General features: G+C 42.0%; 2 protein-coding genes across 2 annotated transcripts in view; one reads left to right on the top strand and one right to left on the bottom strand.

Annotated features, from left to right (window-relative positions):
• The window catches only part of Drgx (Dorsal root ganglia homeobox), a 50,499-nt gene that overhangs the window by 8,212 nt on the left and 18,609 nt on the right, over positions 1 to 23,678 (bottom strand). Inside the window, exons 4-6 of the mRNA XM_076823471.1 lie at positions 15,181 to 15,433; positions 9,526 to 9,588; positions 7,447 to 7,652 (exon numbers count right to left, since the gene is read on the bottom strand). Coding sequence (XP_076679586.1) covers positions 7,447 to 7,652; positions 9,526 to 9,588; positions 15,181 to 15,433 — 522 coding nt within the window. The remainder of the gene's footprint in view (positions 1 to 7,446; positions 7,653 to 9,525; positions 9,589 to 15,180; positions 15,434 to 23,678) is intronic.
• Positions 15,310 to 23,678, top strand: part of Mtp (microsomal triacylglycerol transfer protein) — a 53,020-nt gene continuing 44,651 nt past the window's right edge. The window contains exon 1 of the mRNA XM_076823002.1: positions 15,310 to 15,454. The gene's annotated coding sequence lies outside the window, so the exon portion shown is untranslated. The remainder of the gene's footprint in view (positions 15,455 to 23,678) is intronic.

Genomic DNA, 23,678 nt, shown 5'->3' with positions numbered 1-23,678 from the left:
TTTTCAATCTACATAGAATTTTGAGTGCTATAGTATAGTAATTATTGCATCCAGTACAATAGAAGTTTCGAACAAAATGAACTGTTCTAACATTCCATTTCTAAGATCAGCGTTAAAAGTATCCTAAAGTGTCTTGAGGGCACAGCTCTTCGCTTCTAATTGTAAGAAATAACCGCATTCTTTACCCTCTACCAAAGGAATTGAATGTACAAGAGATCCACCCAATGGTGATTTCCAAATCCTTCTCATCCCCTCTTAATTTGTAAGAAATCAACTCACCCCTAATCTTCTCTAAATCAGTAAACATTTAAAATCCTTTCGTATCATATACACTTAGGGCACAATAAAATAAGATTCTTCCTCAAGAATTGTCTGTACTGTGCAGGCATCGGCCACGACGAAAAAAGGAAGGGGCCAGGAGGAAGTCGGCACGAGGGAGAACAAACGAAAGTAAAACGTGGAACGTCGCTGAAGGCGACACTTAGGCTGTTTTAACTACACCTGGCTCTCTAGCGCGCGGATATAGAAGGATAATTGCATGTACGGGGTGGCGTTCGTAGGTGGTCAGAGGGGTTGGTCTCTCGGCGTCGTGCATGTTCAACGAGCCGACAGCAACCACTGCGGCCGAGTGTTTTTTAAAAAGCTCGAGTTCCGCTAACGAGGCTAACTTGACATAATACCAACTGAAATAGACTTTATTACACCGAGCAGCCCCCTACGACCGCGGTATCTTCACCCTGACGATATAACGTGCTGCAGCTTCCCGGCAATGCCCCCACAGGGGTGAGTTTCCCCGAATTCTCGATGACGTCCCTTCCTCGGGCACCGCTTCAACCACGCGGAGCGTTTCTTTGAATTCGAGGACGGTGCTCGAGGAATGAAATTTCATTTAATAAGAACGAGGGATGATTTGTAATTTGGACTCCCCGAAAGTGGTACTTTAGGGATGTGTCGTGGATGCTTTAGCAAGTTGGGACTCTTTTCACTCGAATTGGGTGTAAATGAGGAAGATTAACCACCAAAAGTGGGATTATTAATGCAGGAATGATTTGGTCACTTTGTGTATTCTAAACTACCCTTGATGAAGGGTAGTTCACCCAATAAATATTTAAATCGAGGAAATTTGTGCAAGAAATTGCAAGATGATTCTGTTACATTTTATACCAGAATTCACAACAACAATATCAATTTTAAAATATACAAGAACCACTGATAACTTCCCATTTGTTATTTCAGATACATTCACTTGGCAAAGGCTTTGATTTACAAACCCTAGTGCCACAAAAGAAGCGTTCTGAATTTTTCTTTCATTCCACGCAGTTAAACGAATCAGGTTAAGCCCGAAAGTATCATAAGTAAACTTAACGAACTCGTTAACAGATTGTGATCGATAATAAAATAAACGTGTCTGGACGAGGTCGATTACCCTAAAGCAAACAGACCCTCCCACCGAAGACGAAACACGCTGTTACAGACCGAGTCTGAGAAATGATTATCTTTCGTTCGAGAGAAGTTTCACGGCAGGAAGCTTGGAAAATGGTTTAATAAAATAAATACGATGAGCCCTTCGCGGTGGCTTCGAATTCGAGCTCGAGGAACGGGCCACGGGGGTGGCTGGCTGATGGGGGAGAGATATAATAATATCCTGAGGGTTGCGGGGGCGAGTAATAGCTGAGAACAAAGCCGTGGTTCCGTCGGGACCTTTGGTACTTCTCTCTTCCTCTCGCGTCTCCTTCGCTCCCTTCTCCCTCTATTATTCACGCCATTTTTTTCACTATACGAATTTAATCCGAAAGATGTCGATAATGGTGTAGCTTCAGCTGACCCACGAGATAAATGCATTTAATTTTCCGCCAACCATTACGTGAATCTATAATGGAACGATGTCGAACGTGTTTAAACAGTTCGATTTGGTGTTTTTTTTGTAATGGGATCTGTTGAGGCGTGAAGAGTTAATGTTTCCTTTTCCGATGGTAATTTATGTGCCTATAAATTTTCGTAAATATTTTCCTAAAAACATAATAATTAGTGTTTTTTTTAACCTGATCAAGTGTTATGGTAGTGTTAAAGATCGTTCGCAATGATTGTGGGTACAGCCAGGGCCTTTTGTATAAATAGACCCGGTTGTAAGACAATATTTGGGGCCCCAAACAATTTCTCAATGGTAAAAGAGCATAACATCTTTTCACGGAACGAAATCACGGGAAAAAGTATAGTAATAAGAATAATAAAGGGAATAAAATAAAAAATTAGAGAAATACATCAATAAACATTAGCATATTTAAATATATACATGACTTTTTTATTGCTATATCATTAGTAATTTCTTTCTTCTTAATTTTAACCAAATAAAAAAATATCGTTCTTTTTTTTTCTCTTTTCTGTATTTTTCCATCTTCTGGGCCCCTATGCAGCCTGGACCCCGGCCCTGGCTACAACAGAGTGTGATAAGAGACTATAGACGGGTAGGGGGTGGATGCTTGAAGCACAGGACTGAATAGACACTTTATAAATTTCTTTTTCTTTTGGATTTTCAATGAGTCATACTGTGACTTTAACGACTCAAAAATTATTCCATATTTATGAGAATTCAATTTTATAATTCCAAGTAGTTCGCTTTGTAAATTTATGGTACGGCTTTAAAATAAATGGACGCCACAACTCGCATGGCAAAGCTTCCTAATTCTTCATCATGTTTTCATTAAAACAGCTAAGAGGAACATTTTTACGTGGAAATTTATAAGCGCATTAGCGCAATCCGTAATCTAATGGTAGACAGCATCGTTATTCTTCACGCTCAAATGTTTCGCGTGTTCCCTTTTATGTTGTCCCTCTCTTCTTTCGCGTTTAATCTCCCCTGCTTCTTTTTTCGCTGTATTTAATTCAAAATGCCCAGATAATGGCGTTGCTCCACTCCGTTCCGAGGTAAGTACTTAATCTTCTAACGCTTGGTACGGGAACCTACTTTCAATTATTAATACAAGATGCTTTTCGCAAATTACATTATTTAAAAGAAGTTAAGGAATAACGTCGATTTTCGTTTGAGAAAATTATTTAGTTCGAAACAATTCAGTTTCTTTGATTAATAATCATCTCACAAGCTTACAACTCACCGTGGTCTTCGAAGCCCTGCAACACTTTCTTATAATCATAAATTGGTCATTGGTTGGAGTTACCATTTTTGTATTTTTAAATCTTTTAACTTTTGGATCATAATTTTAAGTAAGAAATTTGTATTTGAAAAAGAAATAGTTGTGGATAAAAGCAATTTTTTTTGTCAAACGTCACCATATTTTTAAATTTTCTTATTAAGGTTTACAAATTTACAGAAATATTGGCAAATACATATTCCGAGGTACAATACACCCCGTGTAGCCACGAAGGGTTAATAGCGATTGTACTTATTGGTTGAACTCTTGCAAATATAGTACGAAATTGTACATCCTAAATTATGATAAAAATAAAGTGGAAGAAACTTGTATTGCAATGCAAATTAATATTTCAACCCTAGTTAAGAAGTTTAAAAAGTCCAGTATCATGTCAAGTCATATACATATGTATGTCGCATAATCGATAAAATTTTCAAAGAAATTTTTCATAAATATATACTAAATAAGTTACGACCTCATTTCCTTCATTTTACGTTCTAAATTCATCCTTTCAAAATACACTTTCCACATAGTATTCCTTACCTCGACAGTTACACGAGCTTTGAACCCCTTTTACTTGCAAACATCGAGACTCTACTGTATAGTTCTCTCAAGCAACATCGATTCCATTATGCCCTTTCAAACAGACATTTATATTTTGTCGAAAAAATCTATAGTTCCCTATTTCATGCCGATCCATCAATGATCGACTAAAGCCAGCCAGTAACCGCTGTAACAAGACCAAGACAGCCAGCTTCGTTGTAGCGCCGTTGAAAATTCACCTTTGTAAAATCGACGCGAAAGGCTTCCGGGGATACAACAGAGAAAGACAGGCGCGGCTCGCATCTCGTTGCCCCGTAATTCGTATTACACGCTTTGAAATTCAAACGGACCAGAGCACGCGACTGTGAGACGACAGAGTCCGTGGCGACGCCGGCGTCGGCCCCGTTGCTGCGCGCGCATGCGCCTCGCCCGCAGCTTCCGACGGTGTGCAGCATAATAATTGCCGCACACGGTGGCGCACACAGCAGCCAAACGAATGTCGGCAGCCCTGTGCATTGTACAGGGTGTCCTGTGACTGACAAACTTTTTTATCACGCTTGGCAGCCCATTCCGAGGGAAAACGATCATCGACACAATGGGGCTACTTCCACTCGTTATTGAGATAAGCTTTGTTCAATCTTGATGCCAAGTCTGCTAGGCATTAAAGAGGATTAAGAATGTCTGTGGTGATTAGCATGCTTCTACTTTTTCAGTAGACTATTTTAGTTACTGTGCGGGACAGTGATGCACTCAGGAGTTAACCTTGCGGGGAGCTGAGTTGAACGGATAAAAGAATTTTAATGCCAAATTTAGTCAAATTCATTGGGTGATGGTAAAATTTCATCTCAAGAATAAAATCCAGTTTTCTTTTTTTTTATAAAGGTCTTGAATTATTATACTTGAGTACTGGTTACATTAAGCTCCTTTTTCCTTTTTCTTTGGGGGGTGCCAGGACCCCTTACTCCCCTCTGTGCTCACCACTGGTGCAGGATGACCACATTTTGTCAAGTACTATATTTCCCCGGAAAAAAGTTGGCGAACCTAGGAACAAGGTCCACAATGCAGGTATATACACAATTCTTTTTATTCAGAAATGACCCGGTGAACGCGTTAAAAAAGTCACGTTGTCGATTGCCACACGGGACACGGTGTATAACAGAGGAGCCCGCCTCGACGATCTACCACGGCGATGAACCACCCCCGCGCGCCCTCTCCGCACGAGGCTCTAATTGGAGTAGGAGAAGAGGACCGGCACTGCATAAACGCGCCTATTTGTCCATTATTTCAGATTCCCTTTGTCTTCCCTAATGAAACAATGAGTCTGCGCCGTAATTGCGTCATAGCCGTCCTGTCCCTACCTTCCTCCCATTGTGTACACCGCTGCCTAGCATGGCCTTCTCGTCTTATAATCCGGACAATGCAGCGGGATAATACCGTAGCCCCTACGATAGACGGCGCGACGCTGAAAGATCCTTTGCCAGACTGTTTTTCCTCGTCGTTTCAATCGCTTTCCGAATTTTCTTAACATTCTCGTCAATTTGACGGGCCTGTTCTCGCGTCAGTTTGTCGAGTCTGAACGTGGCTGACGCGATTAGATGCACTGGGACAGGTATTCGCAGGAAGATAGTAGTATCGTAAGGAGAGTTCAAACTTAAATTTCAGTTTGGGGAGAGATTCAAACTCAAATTTGGATTTTCCCGTCCTCAAAATTGAAATTTGGAATTCCCCTCCTCAAAATCCAAATTTGAATTTCCAAACTCAACTTTGGGTTTGCATCTCTTACCAAACTCAAATTTGAGTTTGAACTCTCCTTACTATACTACTGAAAATAAATAATCGAAGCGAGTCTCGACTTGGAGGATTGTTTTTTTTAGCATGGAAGAGGGTTTAGTATATTTTTGTTTAGAAGTCGCTTCGAATATCAGATTTCCAAGTGGTTTAAGGGATTTAGTTGGAACATGATCGATTTTTGTGATTCCCAAGTAAGTTAAATTGCACTGGGGAAATTGGAAAGTTTGAAAAATTTATTTTCCACTTAGGAACGAATCCTTCGAAACCTTATTAATCCGTCCAGTTAATCAGTGAGGCGATATATGAAAACACGTAATCCCTTGGAATTATGTATTTCTTTTTTATCGTTCATGTTACCGGTTCACCAAATTGCGATCCCGTGGCTGTTATTTATTAATCCCCCATCAGATTGAATTCTATTACCCTTGATGTTTCCGCCATTGTTTAGAATTATTAGAACTTTTGTAAAATCATGCTACATAGAAAAATATCAAATTAAACACTGTAAACAGTATATTAATACTAACTTCACCTCAACACTACTTCCACGATGTTTTCTGATCAAATACAAACAATAATTCTTAAAATCCCCTAAAGTAGGTACTATGCGGAAAATTATTTGCCCAAAAGATCTTCAGTTTCGAATCGATCATTAAATCTTTAATGACGTTTCTAAACAATTTCAAACAGAAAGAAACTACAGGAGATTCTAACAAACTTAATACATATAAACTTCCTCCCACTATCCCACAATGAATTAAGAACCTCCAACTAAACATTATAATGTTTATTTGAAAGTGCAGACACTGCAGACTAAATGGTCAACAGTAAAACTATTTAATTGAATTTTCTTATTTTACGTTGAAGATTCTGCAGAGAGAGATCTAACTGCGACACGTGCCCAGTTGGAGCGCACAGAAAGCAGATACCTCGTGAAACTTCTGGCAGCGTTGATGTGCATAAAGGGGATGGAATTAAAAATCTGACATTGCTGATCGGATATCCTGCAGATGTTCCAACAGGATTTCAGATGGGAATCGCTATTACTGCAGGGATTCTCTGCAGCGCGAATTACGCCAGTGCGAGTAAATATGGCCAGGAGGACGTAGCCACGAGTACAAAGTAATCCCAGAGATTACCGGCTTACTCTGTCAGAAGATTATGTCAGGTCGAGGGTGTCAGCAGCTCCCCCGGGCTCAGGGTGTACCCTAAAACTACCCTGCATCTTGTGTTCTTCCTCTTACACCGGTAATCCACCGTCGCGCGTCAAAACAATCGGTCATTCGCTTTATCGACCCATTCTTCTTCCATCATGACTACGAAATGTCATTTATAATAGGGGAACTCGTGGTGTTCTCGAAATACTGCTTCTGAGGATTCTCCTACAATCTCTTCTCTCGATTTTTACTACGAATGAACACACTCTTAAGTTCGAATCTCAGTGACAATCTTAGCCAAAAGTTAATCAAATTTCCTGCGATGAATTTTTATCGCAAATTCAGTTGAATTCGCTCTTACTTTTTATTTTATTTTGTCAATTTATTGAATATTTGATCTTTTATCATAAACTATTTTTCTAACATTTTGCGGGGGGTTTTACTATTGCATAAAAATTCGTTCCTCCAATTTTCAAAGATTTTCGTTCATTTTTAATGTTACTGAAGTTCATTCTTAAAAGAACTACGTAATATAAAGTTTCATTTTCAATTGTTAGAGAAGATAAAAGTTACTGTGTCAAAAATTAATCTCTGTAAAACGAACAACTATCAATAACTTCCTGCAAGTACATTTTATTTCCACGTTTATAGCGAACCTACAACTTTCCTGTTAAACTGGACTTTGAAGTGATTATCCTCTTCCCCAATTAATTAATTAGATCTGGTCTCGGTGTATCTGTCCAAGTCAGGCTTGATCTTTAGTGTCATGTTTCTGGCTTCGCATTTATTCACGCGAAAGCACTAACCTGAACTCTGGCCTCGGTGAGGTTAATCTTCATTGCCAGATCTTCCCTCGTGAAGACATCCGGGTAGTGTGTCTGCGTAAACGCCGATTCCAGCTCGTCGATTTGCTGAGAGCTGAAGGTAGTTCTGTTTCGCCTCTGCTTCCGTCTCACGTACGAATTGTCCCCCACACCGTGCAAAGCCGGATGATACGGAGAGTAACTTGTATCTGTAACAAAAAAACCAACGTACGCTTTAGTTGGAAGGAATCCAGGTGACGGTGTCGTGACTATTAAGCCGCTTATGTTATCTTACTAACGATTATTAAGTATAACAGCCAGGGGTGGATTTGGAGATTTGGGGCCACTACACCTGCTTATCCTCTCCAAAACATTTATATCAGTGTTACACCTTATATCTTATGTTTCTGTATGGAAAGATTTATGTAACCTGATAAAGAATATGTCAATAAAGGTGTAAACTTTCAGATTGGTATATTAAATAGTTTTTACTTTATGAAACTCTAAGTATATTCTTCATTGAAAATTTCACTTTTCAAAAGCTGATTATAATCTGTTTAGATAGTTGGAATACTAGAGTAAATTGAACAGCCCACAACTTACTGCAACCCTATATTCGTCTATCAAGGTAGTCAATAAAAGAAACTTGAGGAATATATTCGACAAATAGGTTCGACAAACATCGACAAATTATCATCTCTGCATCCAAGCTTCATTCATATATAATACTAACATTTACATTAATATGAAATTTTCGATTTTCTAATTTCTTCATTTCTCTGATTTCTCCAATTCTCTGATTTCTTCAACTTCAGCTTTTCAAATTCTCTTAAACTTCAGCTTGAATCGCTCAATAATTGCTCAGAAATATTAGATCGTAAAGTTTACTTATAAAATTAACTAACTTCACCTTTCTCCTATCTCCCTCCAACCTCCAATTACCCATGCTCCTTCCAACAAACTTTCATACGCATTAAAAACCATAGATCACCAGTGACCCACGTGGCACAGAACCTTTCCCATTCACCAAAAATCCCTCGAACGCCTCCGCAACTGCAAACTATAACAACCCCTAATAGTGCTTGCCCCAATTTTTACGCTAAGATCTATCTGAAAATTACCCTCGAGCACAAGTTAATGAACAATCGACAACACCAGATCGTACCGCGTGTGATTTAACGTAGGCTGGATTATTCGCAGGCGAATTACAGAAACACAGGGGCGTTGGTTACAAATCCGAAAAACGTGGGCAGCCTTGATGGTGGTCGAAGCGCGTGCAGACAAAAGGACGAAGGGGGGATGAAAGGGAACGAGGGGATATCTGGTGCTCGTAGAAAGAGAGAGGAAGAGGGAACAGCCGAGGGAGGAGAAGGGGGTAAACGTTACGAAGCCCAGAGAACCGCTTATCAATGATGCAGAGCAATCAGCGCAATTAATTACCGCGACGCTAAGCCGGGGCTTAGCGAAAAACACAAATTAATTTCCTAAGCTCATAAAAATTCATGCGATTCGCCCGCCGCTGAACGATAGACCGAGCCGCCCCGAGTTCCGCTATCGACTGCCATCAGCTTTTGTGCTCTGTTCGCGTGTAGGATCGCGTTCAATCGCGAATTTTCCTCGTTGCTATTTATGTTTCTGTAATCACGAGGGATTGGTCCGCGCGATTGGGCCAAACGATGCCGTATTGCCCGAATGCTGCAGAGATTTTCTCACTACAAAATAGACTGGTAGTAATAGCGTAAGTAGAGATTCTCGTGGGCTTCCTTGGTATAAAGCTCAACTGCCATAAAGTAGAGTAGCTTTACGATAAGGAATCCAAGAAAATTTCTGACTGGTCTGTTTCATAGCTGTTCGGGGTCGTGAGTAAAGGTCGTTGCGTATTGTGGCGAAGCGCGACGATACGAAGAGAAAAGTTTATAAACAATTGATTCTCATGGAGCAGCGACAACTTATTAATTATTATTAATTTCTTCGATTTGCTTCTCTTCGCCGCGCTTTGCCAAAATGCGCGACGGCTTTTACGCGGAAATCTCTGCAGCATTCGAAAGGTGTACTATAGAAAGTAGAAAAGCAATTACTAACTATTATAAAGTAGACAGTGGTGCATGGATGGTGAGCTTGGTCCCTGGTCTTTGCGTCGGTGGCCTAGAACAAATTAGTAGCGGGATGCTAGTTCAAAATGGGGTGGTTATGGGTAAGGTGATTTGTACGTGGACACGGTACTGTTTGTCGTGTCTAGGAGAAGGTAATACTGGGTATTTAAACTCGCGCCCGTCGTTACGTCTGTTTGCACCAAGTCGCCCGTAGCGGAAACGAACTTTCATAACTGCCGTGGAACAATTATACCGTTCAGCAAACTCGCATCGTGTCACTGGCAACAGTCTCTCGCGGCTGTAAAATTAATACGCGCGCCCGCGAGGATTTTCGCGTGCGCCATATATGACTTTGCAATTAAATTTCTCGCGATCGATGCTCCCCTCCTACCCGTATAATAGCAATCTTTCCGACCCCAGAAATATATCCCTCAAACGTTCCCTGTAATCATTGAAATTTGTTTATTAATTGGCAATTTCAATTGTATATACACCGGTTGAAAAAAAAATGCTGTGTATTTCTAAAATTGAATATCGAACCTGTTTTAACCTACTTGTTCTAGAAGGGTGAAGGAATTGACTATTTCGTGTGAGAAACATAGATTATAACTATATAGGAAGAAGGTATTCTTACAATCTCTCTATGTTCTTTTTTGTTAATGGTGTTCCACGTATTTTATTTTACGGCTGGTCACAGAAAAAGATTGAAAGAGTTAAAGAATGCCTAGTACTCGCTAAGTCAATTACTATGACAGTTCCTACGTCGTAAACTACAGAATATTCACTCATTACAGATACCTGAAAATTCACTAAGAAACTCCAAAATCCACATTTGCGCAGCTAGTGGCGGATTTAACGGCCCCAGGGCCACATCCTTCCAAAAAAATATGATTTTATTCAAACACTATATTCTTTTTTGTATCCCTTAATTTTCATACCACACGCGCGTAAATTTATTTGCAATTTTATTCTGTATACGGGGTGTCTCAGAACGATTGCCACCTGGGCCGTTTTCCTTAAATCCGCCACTGTGCGCAGCCCTCAATAGTTGCTCCTAAGCGTTCACTTTTCACACCCCTATTTACATTCAAATTCCCCGAAATCACAGTTGACGAATTAGAATTCACATCAAACCCCTCGTGATCTGTATCACGACCACTAACAGCACCCAGCGACGACTTTAGAAAGAGTAGAAAATCGCGCGCGTAGACTGGGGTGGCCTGAAGAAGGAAGAATCGAGACCCGTCGGTCGGCTAAATAAATTTATCGCTGGTCGAAACTGAAATCCACTCAAGATCTTAGATTAGACTCAGAGCAGAAGCGGAGCCCGTATCCAGACAACTCGTGCAACTCGTCGAGAGTCGGCCTGATCCAATTTATTAGCGTGTACTCAAGAGGGGGCGCGGTAGAAAAGCGTCTCCCCGCTGACTTTTGCGCTTGCACACGCCTGTACTTGGTCGTCCTCGCCGCGACAGCTAGCATTGTCTCCTCGTCGGGGAAAAAAAACAATGGGGGGGATTAATTCCTTGCTGGGAAACGAAGACGGGGACAGAACGGCCGCACGTGCCCCGTCGACGTGCGACGTGCGCTTTTAAAACACTTTGTCGTCCTGTCTGTCCTGCGAGAGCCACCCCTTGATTCGCCATCGCGCGGAACGCGTGCCTCGTAAGAGCCACGGGGCGGTTTACCCTTCCGGGGGTCAGGCTCAGACAGGTACGCAGCTGAAAGTGAGAACGATTCCTGAGAGGCGGAAGTGTTGCTTCGAGGACATCTGCTTGGGAAGATTGAGATCGTAGATCCAATCAGTCGTGGCAGAATATCATGAGATTCTGGGGTATTTGTTGAAGATACAAAGGGGGTGGAATAAGAGAGAATGTGGAGGAATAGTGAAGCACCCTGATGGAAATAAGGGGGGTGTTGGTTTCTAGTTGAATTTTAACTAGGCGTGTGATTTTCGGGAGCCGATTTTCTTGCTTAAAAATTCTTACATCTGGTCACACTGTAAAATCACAACTTAAAAGTTTTCGGGTCTCGGGTACCCGATAACTTAGTAGGATACGTGATATAGGTTTCATCACTGTTACAGAACGCTGTGCCGAAGCTAGCTACAATGCTCGTGAGATGTGATAATATTCCATATAAATACAGTTTTCGGAAAAGCAAATTGTTAAATGGCACGTTACGAATAGATTGATTTTTAGATGGACGGAGTTCAAGCGTGTTTCACTCCACTTAATTGTGGAAGGATTTCTAGGGGTTGGTTTCACATTTCACGCTCACCCACTGACACCCCCCCCCCATTTCTTTTTCTAGCTCACGGATGCTACATAGTCGCCTAATTCAAACTAGACAACACCTAAGCTCGAGATGGATCTCGTATAATCCCACAAGTCAGAACTGAATTCAAGTCACCCTAGGGTTAATGAAGTCTCTCACCCTTCCTGGTCTTTGCCCATAATTTTTCTCTCCTTTTCGATACACGTTCCCAAGAAAATTTAACTAATCACCGATAACGCACCACCCACCCCGTTTCGCTCATACCACAAAATTCCCCCAATACCCTCTGTTTTCGCGATAAAAGCAAAGTGCCTTCCAGGTTTTCCTGAAAGTTAACACGCTACGAGGATCGCAGGGCGAAGGTTCCATGGAAAAACTAGACACAGAACGAAATCTAATGACACCCCCGACCGTTACTAATGACACTAACAAGGTAGTTAGATGTTAGAGCGAACGTCGTGGGTTCGAAGCTGGACCGTGGGCCGAGTGAACCCACTTACCGACTTATCACGTAGTTACCTAATCTGTTTATCCCAACGAGTGGGAGGGGGCTGGAGCTGCGACCAAGGGGAGCTGGAAGGGTGCATGGACGTCCCTGGGGACACCCCTTCCCGCCCCCTTTACACGAGAGATCATCTAGCAGGCGTTACTTGGACGCACATGTGCGAATTTACGTTTCCCAGGGAACGAAGAGAAACGAATTTCGTGGTCGAATTTGTTGGGAGGATTAGTGGTTTGTTCGGTGTTGAACGAAGTGGAAATACATTTGCTCAGGACGCAATGATGGATGAGTGAGTATGTATATTGTTGTCGAGCAACATTTGATTCCAAATGTGATAGGATCTTGGCAAGAAGGTGTGCGAGTCCTGGTACGTAATTGTTGGCTGAATGAAGTAAGGGAACCTTTGATTACTTTTGCAAAGTTCTTTTAAGTTTCTACAAAGTTGATTGGTAGTGTTAAGTTTTCGTAAAGTTTTCACCTTTCATCATTCAGCACATTGATTTCACCTACACAGCAATCGAGGGAAAAATAAATTTATATTTTGCAATGAAGAAACCTCGTGCACTGGTTAACAATTAAAATTCACTTTTAATTTCAATTTAGAAGGTTCTTTGTGCTGGACTTGTGCTCGTTTTTTCCAACGCAATATTTAAACGCCGCTATCATTATAATCCGTGATGAACGCAGGTCTACGGGAATTTCGCTTAATTTTAAGTGGAAATACGGAGAGCATCGTGCGATAAAGGGAATGATAAATGCGTATTAAAAACATAATTTCAATTTGCGCTGGTGAAATCTATATTTTATTTAAACTATATTTCGAGGCTAGATGGAGGGGCACTTACACGTCCCCGAGGATACGGGTTTTCTCTTCCCTCCTACACCTACGGTCCCCATTCGATTATCTACCTACCACATGCACCTCATTGAGCCTCATAATATGCAATACAGCGGGCATATACATCGTGACTCGATGAACCGTGCTCGCGAAGAATGAAAAAAAATCTATAGTACACTCTTCCATTCTTGAATCTTTTAAAAAAATTCTAAACTCAAGAAAGTTTCATTCCAGCGTATAAATCCCCAAATTTTCATCGTTCCACCCTTTCTGACATTTCAAATCGCTATTATTAAATTCTAGGGAAATACATTCGCAAACAGAGAGATAACATCCCTCCATAGAAGATTTTAAACAGTGAAAGAAGAATCACTAAAAATGAGTACAACACTCACAATATAAATTCCAAAAACAGCTTCAAGGATTCAAATAAATATTACAACAAAAATTGCATCGTTTCATGCCTTCGTGAAATTTTAAATCGGTATCATTGAGTTGCGAAGGAACATATCCGCAAACCGGGGTTAACGTCTCCCGACAGAAACGAGATTCGACTTGGAAAGCGATCGGGTGAATAGGCAGGCACACCGCCGTCCAAGTTCCAAAGAGCGACTCGGCACCGCCGTCGGGACGCGGTTTAACCGGAAGTTGGTTCGAAGTGCAAATTAAGTTTAGCGGCCGTCCAGTTTGTAGCGTCCACTTTGCGTAACTCGGTCTAGTCGGTAATGTAACTTCATCGATGTGTTCCGCCAGAGCAAGTGCCGCTACAATCAATCTCCCTTTTCCCCCTTCCCTACCCCTCTTTCCTCCCCAACTACCACCCGCGCCGCCTTTCCAGCTACTTTTATTTCGCTCAATCGGTATCAGCATACTTTTTATTTGCACGCATCTCGAAATTGTTGCTGGTTCGATCGCTATTTAACGCCGATTGGCTCGCTGCAAATTGATTTCTCGATATCGGGAAAAAATAAATTGTTTGGAGAGATTTTTATAGCTTTCGCGATACGGGTCCAAAAATGAATTCTATTTGGATTTTACGCCTGGCAACGAAGTTAGATTTTACCAGCTTTGTTACGTTGAAGATTATTTAGTAAATTGAATGAATTTTTGGGAGTGACTGTTTCTTTTAGTACTGCTCGTTTTAAAATCTATCCTCGCGGCGGCAAGAGTGAAGTGAAGCGCACAGTGAAGGGGAAATAGATGAAAAAATGCGAGGTTATGGGCGGAATGTAATTTTTCTTGCAGGGGTAAATCGGGGCGAAACAGTACTCTGGGGAGATTCGTAATCGCGTCGCTGGGAGGTATAAGGGGACTTTGATAGCAGGACATGTTTGTAGAGTCGATTATTATGTAGTACGATATATAATGGAGGATTCTACTTTATATTCTACACTGTGGATAATTTTCTACGTTTCGTAGAGGAAGTAACGTTTCTGAATAATTGTCAGTGGATTGAGAATCTAACAAATACAATAGTTTGAAAGATAAATCCTTGGAACTCCTTTTTTCGACCTTATAGTTTTCAATGCAAAATATAACAATTTGTTCTTGCCTATCCATTCATTCACCACAGAAGAAGCTACCAAACCCTTCTCAAAATCTATATCACAACATTGATAACATTCTGAACTAACAATAAGATCGAGAACTGCTTTACAACAGATTTCACAAATGCATCCCCTCGTACACTTCATTGTCACCAATCAAGCTGGAGACCATTTCAATGCTATCTCAACAAAACTCCCTGCACCGGTTACAATCTACAATACTACATTTCAAAAATAAATATTTTGTGACCAGGTATATTCGAACGAAAGCATACCAAACTCATCAACAATTAATTTCTCTCGTTTCTCTGATCTATAGCATAAAGCTGGTCTCCCCCAAAGTATATTGTCATTAAAAATAAATTGCTCCCTCAAGGTGCTAATCTACCCTGAATCACTCGATGCAAGGAATGACAATGGAATCTATTATAACGTGGCATAAAATTTGCGCCGTCATTGCTGAAGACAATGTCTACTTACAGGGATGAGTGGCGGTGAACGAGTACTCGAGGGTGGGCGGTAATCGTGGCGTTGGGAGACCCGGGGGGCAGTGGTAGCAGAATATGCCGCCAGCCCTGGCCACCGTGCCACCCCCCGGCCCTCCACCCCCTCCGACTCCAGGCACCTGGGACTGACTCGACTGTTGCTGTTGTTGTTGCTGTTGCTGCTGCTGCTGCTGATGGTGAGAGTGGTGGTGGGTGTTGTTTGGTGGATGGGTGTGAACAGATCCAATCTGCAACGGGAAGCCACTTACGTAAGTCACGAATCATTTTTCTGGGAAAGTAAATTGGAGATTATTAAAGCGACACAAGAAGGAACTGTCACGAGTCGTTGGAACGAGGAAAGTATTAACAATCGTTAACAACTGCTCCTTCATGGATTTAAGTGGAACAGATTGTTGTTTTGTTCCGTAGATCGATCTACGCGTCGTCAATTTTTAGTCGTTTCGTTGTTTTAAATCATAATGTACAGAAGATGCTCTTGGAAATCCTCAACTTTGTTTGGCTTCGTTTCATTTTCAGTTATGAATCCATAAATGAGATGGACTATTCACAGGATCATGGTGTTTGAAAGATGAACTGTTTCTTTCGATGTTCGAGTAGAATATAATTGATCTACATCAACTAACTATGAAGAAAAGAGAAACCTAGAACTCGCGACACCACATATTGCATTCAGTAAAATGTGCTGTTCGTCTTTTCAAAAACGGAAAGACCCTGGCACCTGTGCTCGCAAAACGATCCCTGGTAGCGTCTAAATCACCCCCCAAAATTCCATTTGCTCTCTGCGAAAGGAGGCTACGTGCATACGTAAAGCGAAACCCGAGCCGGTAATCCGTCGTCGTGGAAGGTCAGGCAGCCGAAACGAAAATTGGCTGAATTTCGTTAAGTTTGGCAGCAATTACTTTTGATACCCGACACGCGGCCGTAATTGCGTTGGGCCAAGCAGAAGCAGGAGAGGGGTAATAATTCGCTAATATCAATTTCAAATTTCAATTAGTATCATCTCGACGTCTGCTCCACCCCCTCCCCACTTTGTCGCCCACTCCCCCGGCCCTCCTCGCCCTCGGTAGCTCGTGGACCCCCAGAAGAGCACGGGATGATCTAAAATTCAATTTGTCCCTTGTACCGGAGCCGCAAAGGGCGAAGGTAGGCGAGGAGGGGACAGAAGGGAGAGGGCATTACTAACCGAGGGGGTGAAGTGAGAGAGAGAGGAAGGAGGGGTTAGAAAAGCAAGGAACGTAGGATCGCGTGCAGGGCGAAAGAGGGGGTTGGTGGGCATAGTTAGAATACACCGAGTTTAAAGCCGCTGCGTGCACGCCGTTATGTAACCAGAGATACGGCCCTGTAGGCACGCGCATGCGCGACACGCCGACCCATTATAAATTGATAAGCACGCCGTTTATTAAGTTCCACGACCGATGGCTGCTTAGGCAAAGAGCCCTCCACGCTCCTCGCCGATACGTGCATTATTTATTTACAGGAGTTTACAATCCCTCTAATGGAGATCGGCGTAATCGGCCGCCCATACGCCTGCCAACCCCGCTCCCGCCTCTCTGCCACAGGGCCACCATCGTCAACGACCACCCTCGGTCGCGGTGCCACCCCTGTCGCGCTCCCTCTTAATCGTGTTTCACCTCGCTTTCGAAAATCCGCGTGTCGCCTACGCTGGTGAGATCCGAAGTAGCTGGACGATCTAGGTCCTAGGCACTTCAAAGTGACAAGGGTTGTTGAGGAATTGGACAGCTGAGCTCAAAAGGTGGAGCCTGAGACGTGTTTGATTTCCATTTGGGTGTCCAGGGTGCGGTTTGAGGTTGGCTTGTCTTCCAGCGTATACGATTAAGATACGGAACTATACAAGGTCTTACAAGGGAACACCGCGAACCCGAATTCACCCATAGGAACGCAACTTTGTGGATTTAAACAGTGACTCAAGACTGGAGGGAAGATTTTTCTCAACATTCTTCCTTCATGCCTGGTGCATAAATTAACTAACACGAAAGCTTGAATGACTTATCTCCCACTTCTACTAGCCAACCCACGTCTCAACGTAGAGCAAACATGGTTCCTCAAGCTCGCGCTCAGGATAGCAGACCGCAAATCGACTAGGATATCCCACTTTCGAGCCCCATCCCATGCCCCAACCTGGAACACTCGCGAAGCAGTGACACCAGTAAAGAGATTAGCCGATTTGTCGCAGGAAAAAGGACCGAATCACTGAGAGGACCCCCCTTCAGGATCGATCCCACCCCGCGGGCACTCGGGATCGTGGAGTTAGGCGCGTAATGACGGAACATACGCGCCGACAGAAGGGTCGAAATGTAGCGAGGCTAATCCGCGATGAGTCCCCGAGGGTATGGGGGGGGGGGGCGCTGGCAGCAGGTCCCCGGCCCCTAAGCACGAATGGCATACGTGACCCTGGCTCCCTTAAAAATAAACCTGCATGCGGTCCACGGGTATATTTGCGGTGTTCAACCAGCCGGGCGAAACATTATGCCAGTGTTTTATTGCGCGTCCATCCGACTGCGCCCCGCCGCTGCACACAAGGGATTGTGGCTTCGAGTGGAGTGTGTTTACACGTAGGCACGCGCGCCGGATTTGTTACACGCTCGTTATACCCGTTGCTCTTGTTACATGCATCGCGGTGTAATCGTTGGTTGCGTTCACTGGGATCGATGGAGTTCGAATGGCAACGATTTCTGCATGCAGGATTCGAGTGTGAAGCGTTGATTTGGAAGATGACCATTCGGGGGTGTTCTTAATGGAGTAGGAATATTTATGTGGGCGAGGTTTTCAGTAGATGTATCCATGTAATCGTATTTTTCACGTCACCGAAGAAATATATTCGTAAAGTCATTTCACGAAATTGCAATGCTAGATTTGTTTACCGAGGAAAACATTTTTTGGGGGACGAAAATAACGTGTTTCGATAATACTAATGTTACAAATGTTTCCACCGTTTCGTCTTATTTTTACCAGCCTCCTACAGATATGCATATTGCTTCATCAGAACCTGACGGATCTGGCGATACTAATGCTACCGATATCAACGCACGAGAGTGCTGACTAGTCCATTACGAAGTTTACGAAAATTACAGTGATGTTAATCCAGCGTTCGTGTATGAGTAATGTACACATCCAATGGTTCGGTAACCCGGATTATGGGCATCCAGTAACGGCAGTATTCAATTATTTGGGTACACGTAGGAATATCATGTTACTCGCAGTTCTAATTGCGCGGGGCCAGTGTTATATCGAGTTACACTGCAGTTTCACATCCTTGCAAGTAACATTGCAGCATTTATAAGATTAAGGAGCATTAACGGTAACCGAATTCTTAATACAGTGGAATTATATCGACGGGGGTAGCAATTAGGCTTTAAAACAATGCACTCAGTAGAAAATCATTATATCCCTATCATTCGATTCTTATTAAAAGAAGCTTACAAAGCCTCCACACAAACATAGCATGCTCCTTGATCGCAAAGATTTCAACCTCGTCATTCGATTCCTCAAAAAACTTCTTTCGCCTTTGGTCACAAATATTATTCCTGCGGAAAGCTTCCAAAACCTCCACAGCAAAGATGCCATGCGGCTTGGTCACAAAGATTCCAAGCTCATCACTCGATTGCTTTGAAAAAATATTTCCAAGGGGTCCACAGTAATCGTGGCACACCCTTTAGTCGCCAAACACTTCATGGACCTAACATTGTTCCCTGCGTACAAGCGCATGAAAGCCAGATGCACGAAACAGGCTCGCTGGCGCGAGGGGCGTCGAATAACCGAGTGTTTAGATTCCGCGTGTATAACACTGCGCTCATTAGAGAGCGGCGCTAATTGCATAATTGGTGCCGGCAATTACGAGCAAAGCGGTGCCGCGCATCGGGTGACGTCAACATCCAATAATTCGGCACGCGACGACAATCGCGCTGCACCGCCGCGCCATTGCGCAAATAGCACGATTCGCAATTAAAAGCGATAATTCTATAATTAGCTTGCCGTCACGCTCGAGCCACCCGGCGACCCCTTTTGGTCTCGACGCTTCTCCACCCCTGCGACTCGACTCCGACGCCGAACGGGGTTGAATCCAGAGACAGGTATTCTATCTAGGAAGCGATTCCTTCTCCGTGCATCTCCCTTGAGGAGGCTTGACAGTAGTGTTTGTCGAACGAGTGGCTGCCTGAAGGATCGCGCAATTAGAGGGTCGAAGAATGTAGATACTATATAAATTATTTCTGATTCTGAATAAAGAAAAATTGAATACTCTTGAAGTTGAAGTTGCTCTTGTCAACAGGGATTGAAACTGTTAACTTCTATAAATAAAAGTTATTTATCGAACTTTCAACTTTTAAATCGTTTCTTTTCAGTTTTACGTTCAGTTTGTGGATTAACACTTTTACTCTGTTGTAAGAGTTCAGTTTTAACAGTTATTTTACGTTCGATTGATAAAAGTTCTGGAGGATCATATACTTTTGAACAGATATTTAAAGGTAATATATAAAAGTGGGGAATATTTTCTTAATTATTATTATTTGAGAAATTAAAAGCAGGATAAGTATAGAAGTGAAAGCACATTGTGATTTTTATACAATTATTTTCACCGAACGGTTTAAGGTTTCAACTTCGGATCTATCTACTCCACAACATTTCCAGGAAATCTGGTTGTCACAAATTTAACTTTTTCCTGTTTAACTAGAACATTTTCGTTCTTTCAAGAAAATAATAGTTTCTCATTTACCCAAAAATGTATGGAATAAAAGTTTAAAAATATTTTGTTTTTTAATTATTCAGAGATTACTTAATAATTCTTGTATAGGCAATCGAAATATTAAATTTTGCTCACTTGAACGAAGTAAAAATACAGATTGGTCTTATTCATGACTACACTATTCAATTGATCACTTAAGTAGAATAAGAGGAATTAGGTCAGACCATAGAAGCTAAGTACATATTTTACTGCGGTGTTTAATCCTACTCAAGTATTTTTTCTGTAAAATATAGATTTTTTACAATTTTTAATTCACTAAATATTGATTGTATTAATGGGTTTATAATATTAATGGGCATTCATGTGAATTGCATTTCAGCATTTCACTGACCGATAAATATGTATAGAAAGCGATAAATTAATATCTTGATGATAGCGTTAATGTCGATATGCACAATAATTAATATTGATTCGTATTAGTATTAATATTGATATAGTCATTATCGGTTCAATCTCTTATTCTATTCTATTCGCGTTCCCCCTTATTTTTTAATACCCTACTAATATCCTCTTCCTAATAAGATTTTTATAATTCCTATCTTCCACATTTATTACATTTTACTTTACTATCACCAATTAATTTTAAATCCAATAAATATTCCTCTAAAAACAGCAGTTCCCTTCAAAAAGGAAGACCGTTACCAACTACAAAAGGTACTCCCCGAACAATTTTGTTACCATTCCCTCGTGCCTGGTGAACGACAACCGTAACGACGATTTATCCCGCGTTAATCGTTGCCTTGATTCAAGCAACGTATCACGCCAGCCATCAGCGTGTCCATTCCGAATCAAAATATCGCGTCACAGAGGAATCGAGAGCGTTGCACGCCCGCATTCTACGTTCCCCTTTTAACTGCGTGAAATTCGTGGAGCGGCAATTGAGCGACGTCGCTGTACGCTGGAAAACTTGACGAAGACGCGATTAACGAAGATTTCATTAGGGACAATATTGCGGTGGCATCGGCGCTCGTTGACCGGCGGGGCCCTGGTTTCTTTATTGGCCGGTCTCGGGGACTAAATTGGAGGGAATTAATTAAGCGGCACAAATTGGATGCAGCGCGTTAGCCCTTATTCCTGGATGACACAACTTAATAAGCATCTTCTCTTGTGAACCGAGCGGGCCCTTCGCTCGTCCAGGGGAAGAGGGGGCAGGAATGCGGGACGGGGGTACGCAAGGGTGGAGAGCAAGGAAAGGAAGTTTCTGCGTGCCCTGTTAATTACATTTGTCCCGAAGCGTAACGGCTGTTTCTATTTCTGCCCAGAGTTCTGGTACCCTTTAATTTTCGCGTTACGCAGAAGTGAAAATGTCCAGGGAAACTGGGATTCGTTGGAACGTTACGCGGCGGGGGTTTTTAATTTTTGTTCTTTGGGGTGAAGTAAAATTCCTTGCTCTGGTAACGGTGATGTGTGTCAAAGTGATGACACTTTTTCCTTCGAAATTCTGTTTTACTGAAACATTTTTCTGGACCTCTTAAATAGTAGGATACGTTTAGTTTGAATACTATTCACATATAAATGTTCCGAAAGGAGACTGAAATGTGAACAGTAAAGAAATATCGTATTTTGATAAGGTGGTACTAATAATAAGTCAAAACATGTATATTATGTTAAGTAAAGTTTGATATTAAAATTCCAATCTTAAATTTTACTTCGACCACAACTATGTATACCTAAAACACTAACATCCCCCAAAATAGATATTGTACCATAGCAACTATGAATATCGGTACCTAATCTCTATCTTCCTTTCATCTTTGCCTCACTTACGATCACTACTTAATATCTTTTGACAGAAATGATGGATCTCTACTCACACATAGAATTAATTTCGATATGCAAGAAGTAAAACGTGAATGAAGAGCCAAAGCAGCAATTATTGATCGCCTAGTAGTGCAAGTGTTAGCAAGGATGACACACGACCTGAAACCTGAAAACCAGGCGAGTCTTCTGGCATTCGTTCGCTTTCAGAATCTCTCTGAAGCGGAACAGTGCGGCATTCTCGAGCGAGTGTTTCGATTGGCACGGGTCAAGAGGGAAGAGCGTGCCCCAGAACGTAATATCGTGTCGCGCACAATACAATTGTAGATCGGCTTCTTCAATAATATTACGGCATAGACGGTTAACGGGTTAAGAGCGCGCATTGTCGTCTCGTTGAAAAGAAATCGAGGACGAAACGAACTGTGGGTAAATATGCGCGGCGTAAGGCCATTTTGCTCGGGCGATCGCGACGGCCAATTAGATGCTGCGTCATATACAGGGTGTTAATAGACGCTTTTTAAAGGCTCCTCCGTTCGTGTCGAAGCGACGAAAGATATTCTTGCAGTCGCGTCAATTTCTTCTCTACCGAGTAGATGGATAGTAGTTGTATAGTTGCTCCTTAATAGTTCTATAGTTGCTCCATAATATTTCAATATTATTGAAATAGTTGTTCCATGGTACTCCTCAAATCCCCGACACCCTATGTTGCATTATTAAATTTTGGTGCTCGAAAGCATTTTTTATTCGTGTTTGTACCAGTATACCTAATATTTTTGGTTAAACCAAAATTAATACCAACTCATTTCCCTCGCAAAGGAATAAAAACCATACACCTTCAAATTTCCTCAAAGAAACGAGAGACCTCCTCTCAATGGGTGTAATCAAACAGGATGCGGTGTACAACTCAACCAGTCACTTATTTCTCTGCAGACTACATATACCCACCCTTCTCCCTATACTCTCCCTGCATCTCAAATGCATGGCCACCTTGCGACAATTAAAACCGCCGAAATCTGGTAACATATCTGATTACCACTACCATTGGGTATTAAATCAAAAGGATAATAAATAATAATTAATAGCGAAGGATTATTAAATCTCTCACTTCTAAGTATTCCAATCTCCATTCACTTAGCAACAATCACATCTCATTCATGGGACATTCATCAGATATCTATGTCACTCTACAACCTCCGCATCCCGCGGCTATTACAATTCGCAGCACGAAAACAGCGCTTACAACTAAACAAAGCTACTCGGTGGGGGGTGGCAGTCGTGTGCGCGCCAATTTTTCGCATTGTTTTATTCGTTAACACCCTGTAGAGCAGCGTGCTGCCCCGGTCTATAGACCGCATCGAGTACGGTGTAATGTACTTTGGTTAAGCGCATCGGAGCATGCTCGTCGCCGAGTTAACGCATTTAATGGAGGTTAATTTTGCATATGGTATTGCTCCCCCGTGCCCTAACCTCTTTACTCGTGTACGCTCAACCATCCCCCGCATCGTAAGCTCACGACCAAACTACCCGAAATTACTGCCGCAGAGCGGGGATCATTATTAAACCGGTCGCTCGATCTTTCCGCGTGATCGAATTATGCGGTTAAGTATTCAGCTACCTCGGCCTGGACGTTACCTTTCTAAGGGTAAAATGATGACTTGTGACTCAATCGTATAGTACTTCCTTTTCTTTTATAAAGAGGCCCATTTGGCAAACGTTCTGGGACCCCCTATATACATAACAGAATTACAAATCAATTTACGCGCGTGTGGTATGAAAATTATAGGAAACAAAAAAATATAGCGTTCGGATAAAATCATAATTTTTTTGGTTCCTACAGAATTCCTTTTGGGACATTTATTTTGCATTTAATAGGGAGCTGTAATCATTTTTTGCCTACATGGTGGAAACTAATTCGTTTCATTCACTCTTTTGAGAGAATTGAATTTACTTCT

This window comes from Andrena cerasifolii, chromosome 11, assembly GCF_050908995.1.
Source record: "Andrena cerasifolii isolate SP2316 chromosome 11, iyAndCera1_principal, whole genome shotgun sequence".
In the NCBI taxonomy this organism is placed as follows: domain Eukaryota; kingdom Metazoa; phylum Arthropoda; class Insecta; order Hymenoptera; family Andrenidae; genus Andrena; species Andrena cerasifolii.
The sequence above is the reverse complement of the archived record's forward strand: the minus strand, read 5'-3'. Positions and strand labels throughout refer to the sequence as shown.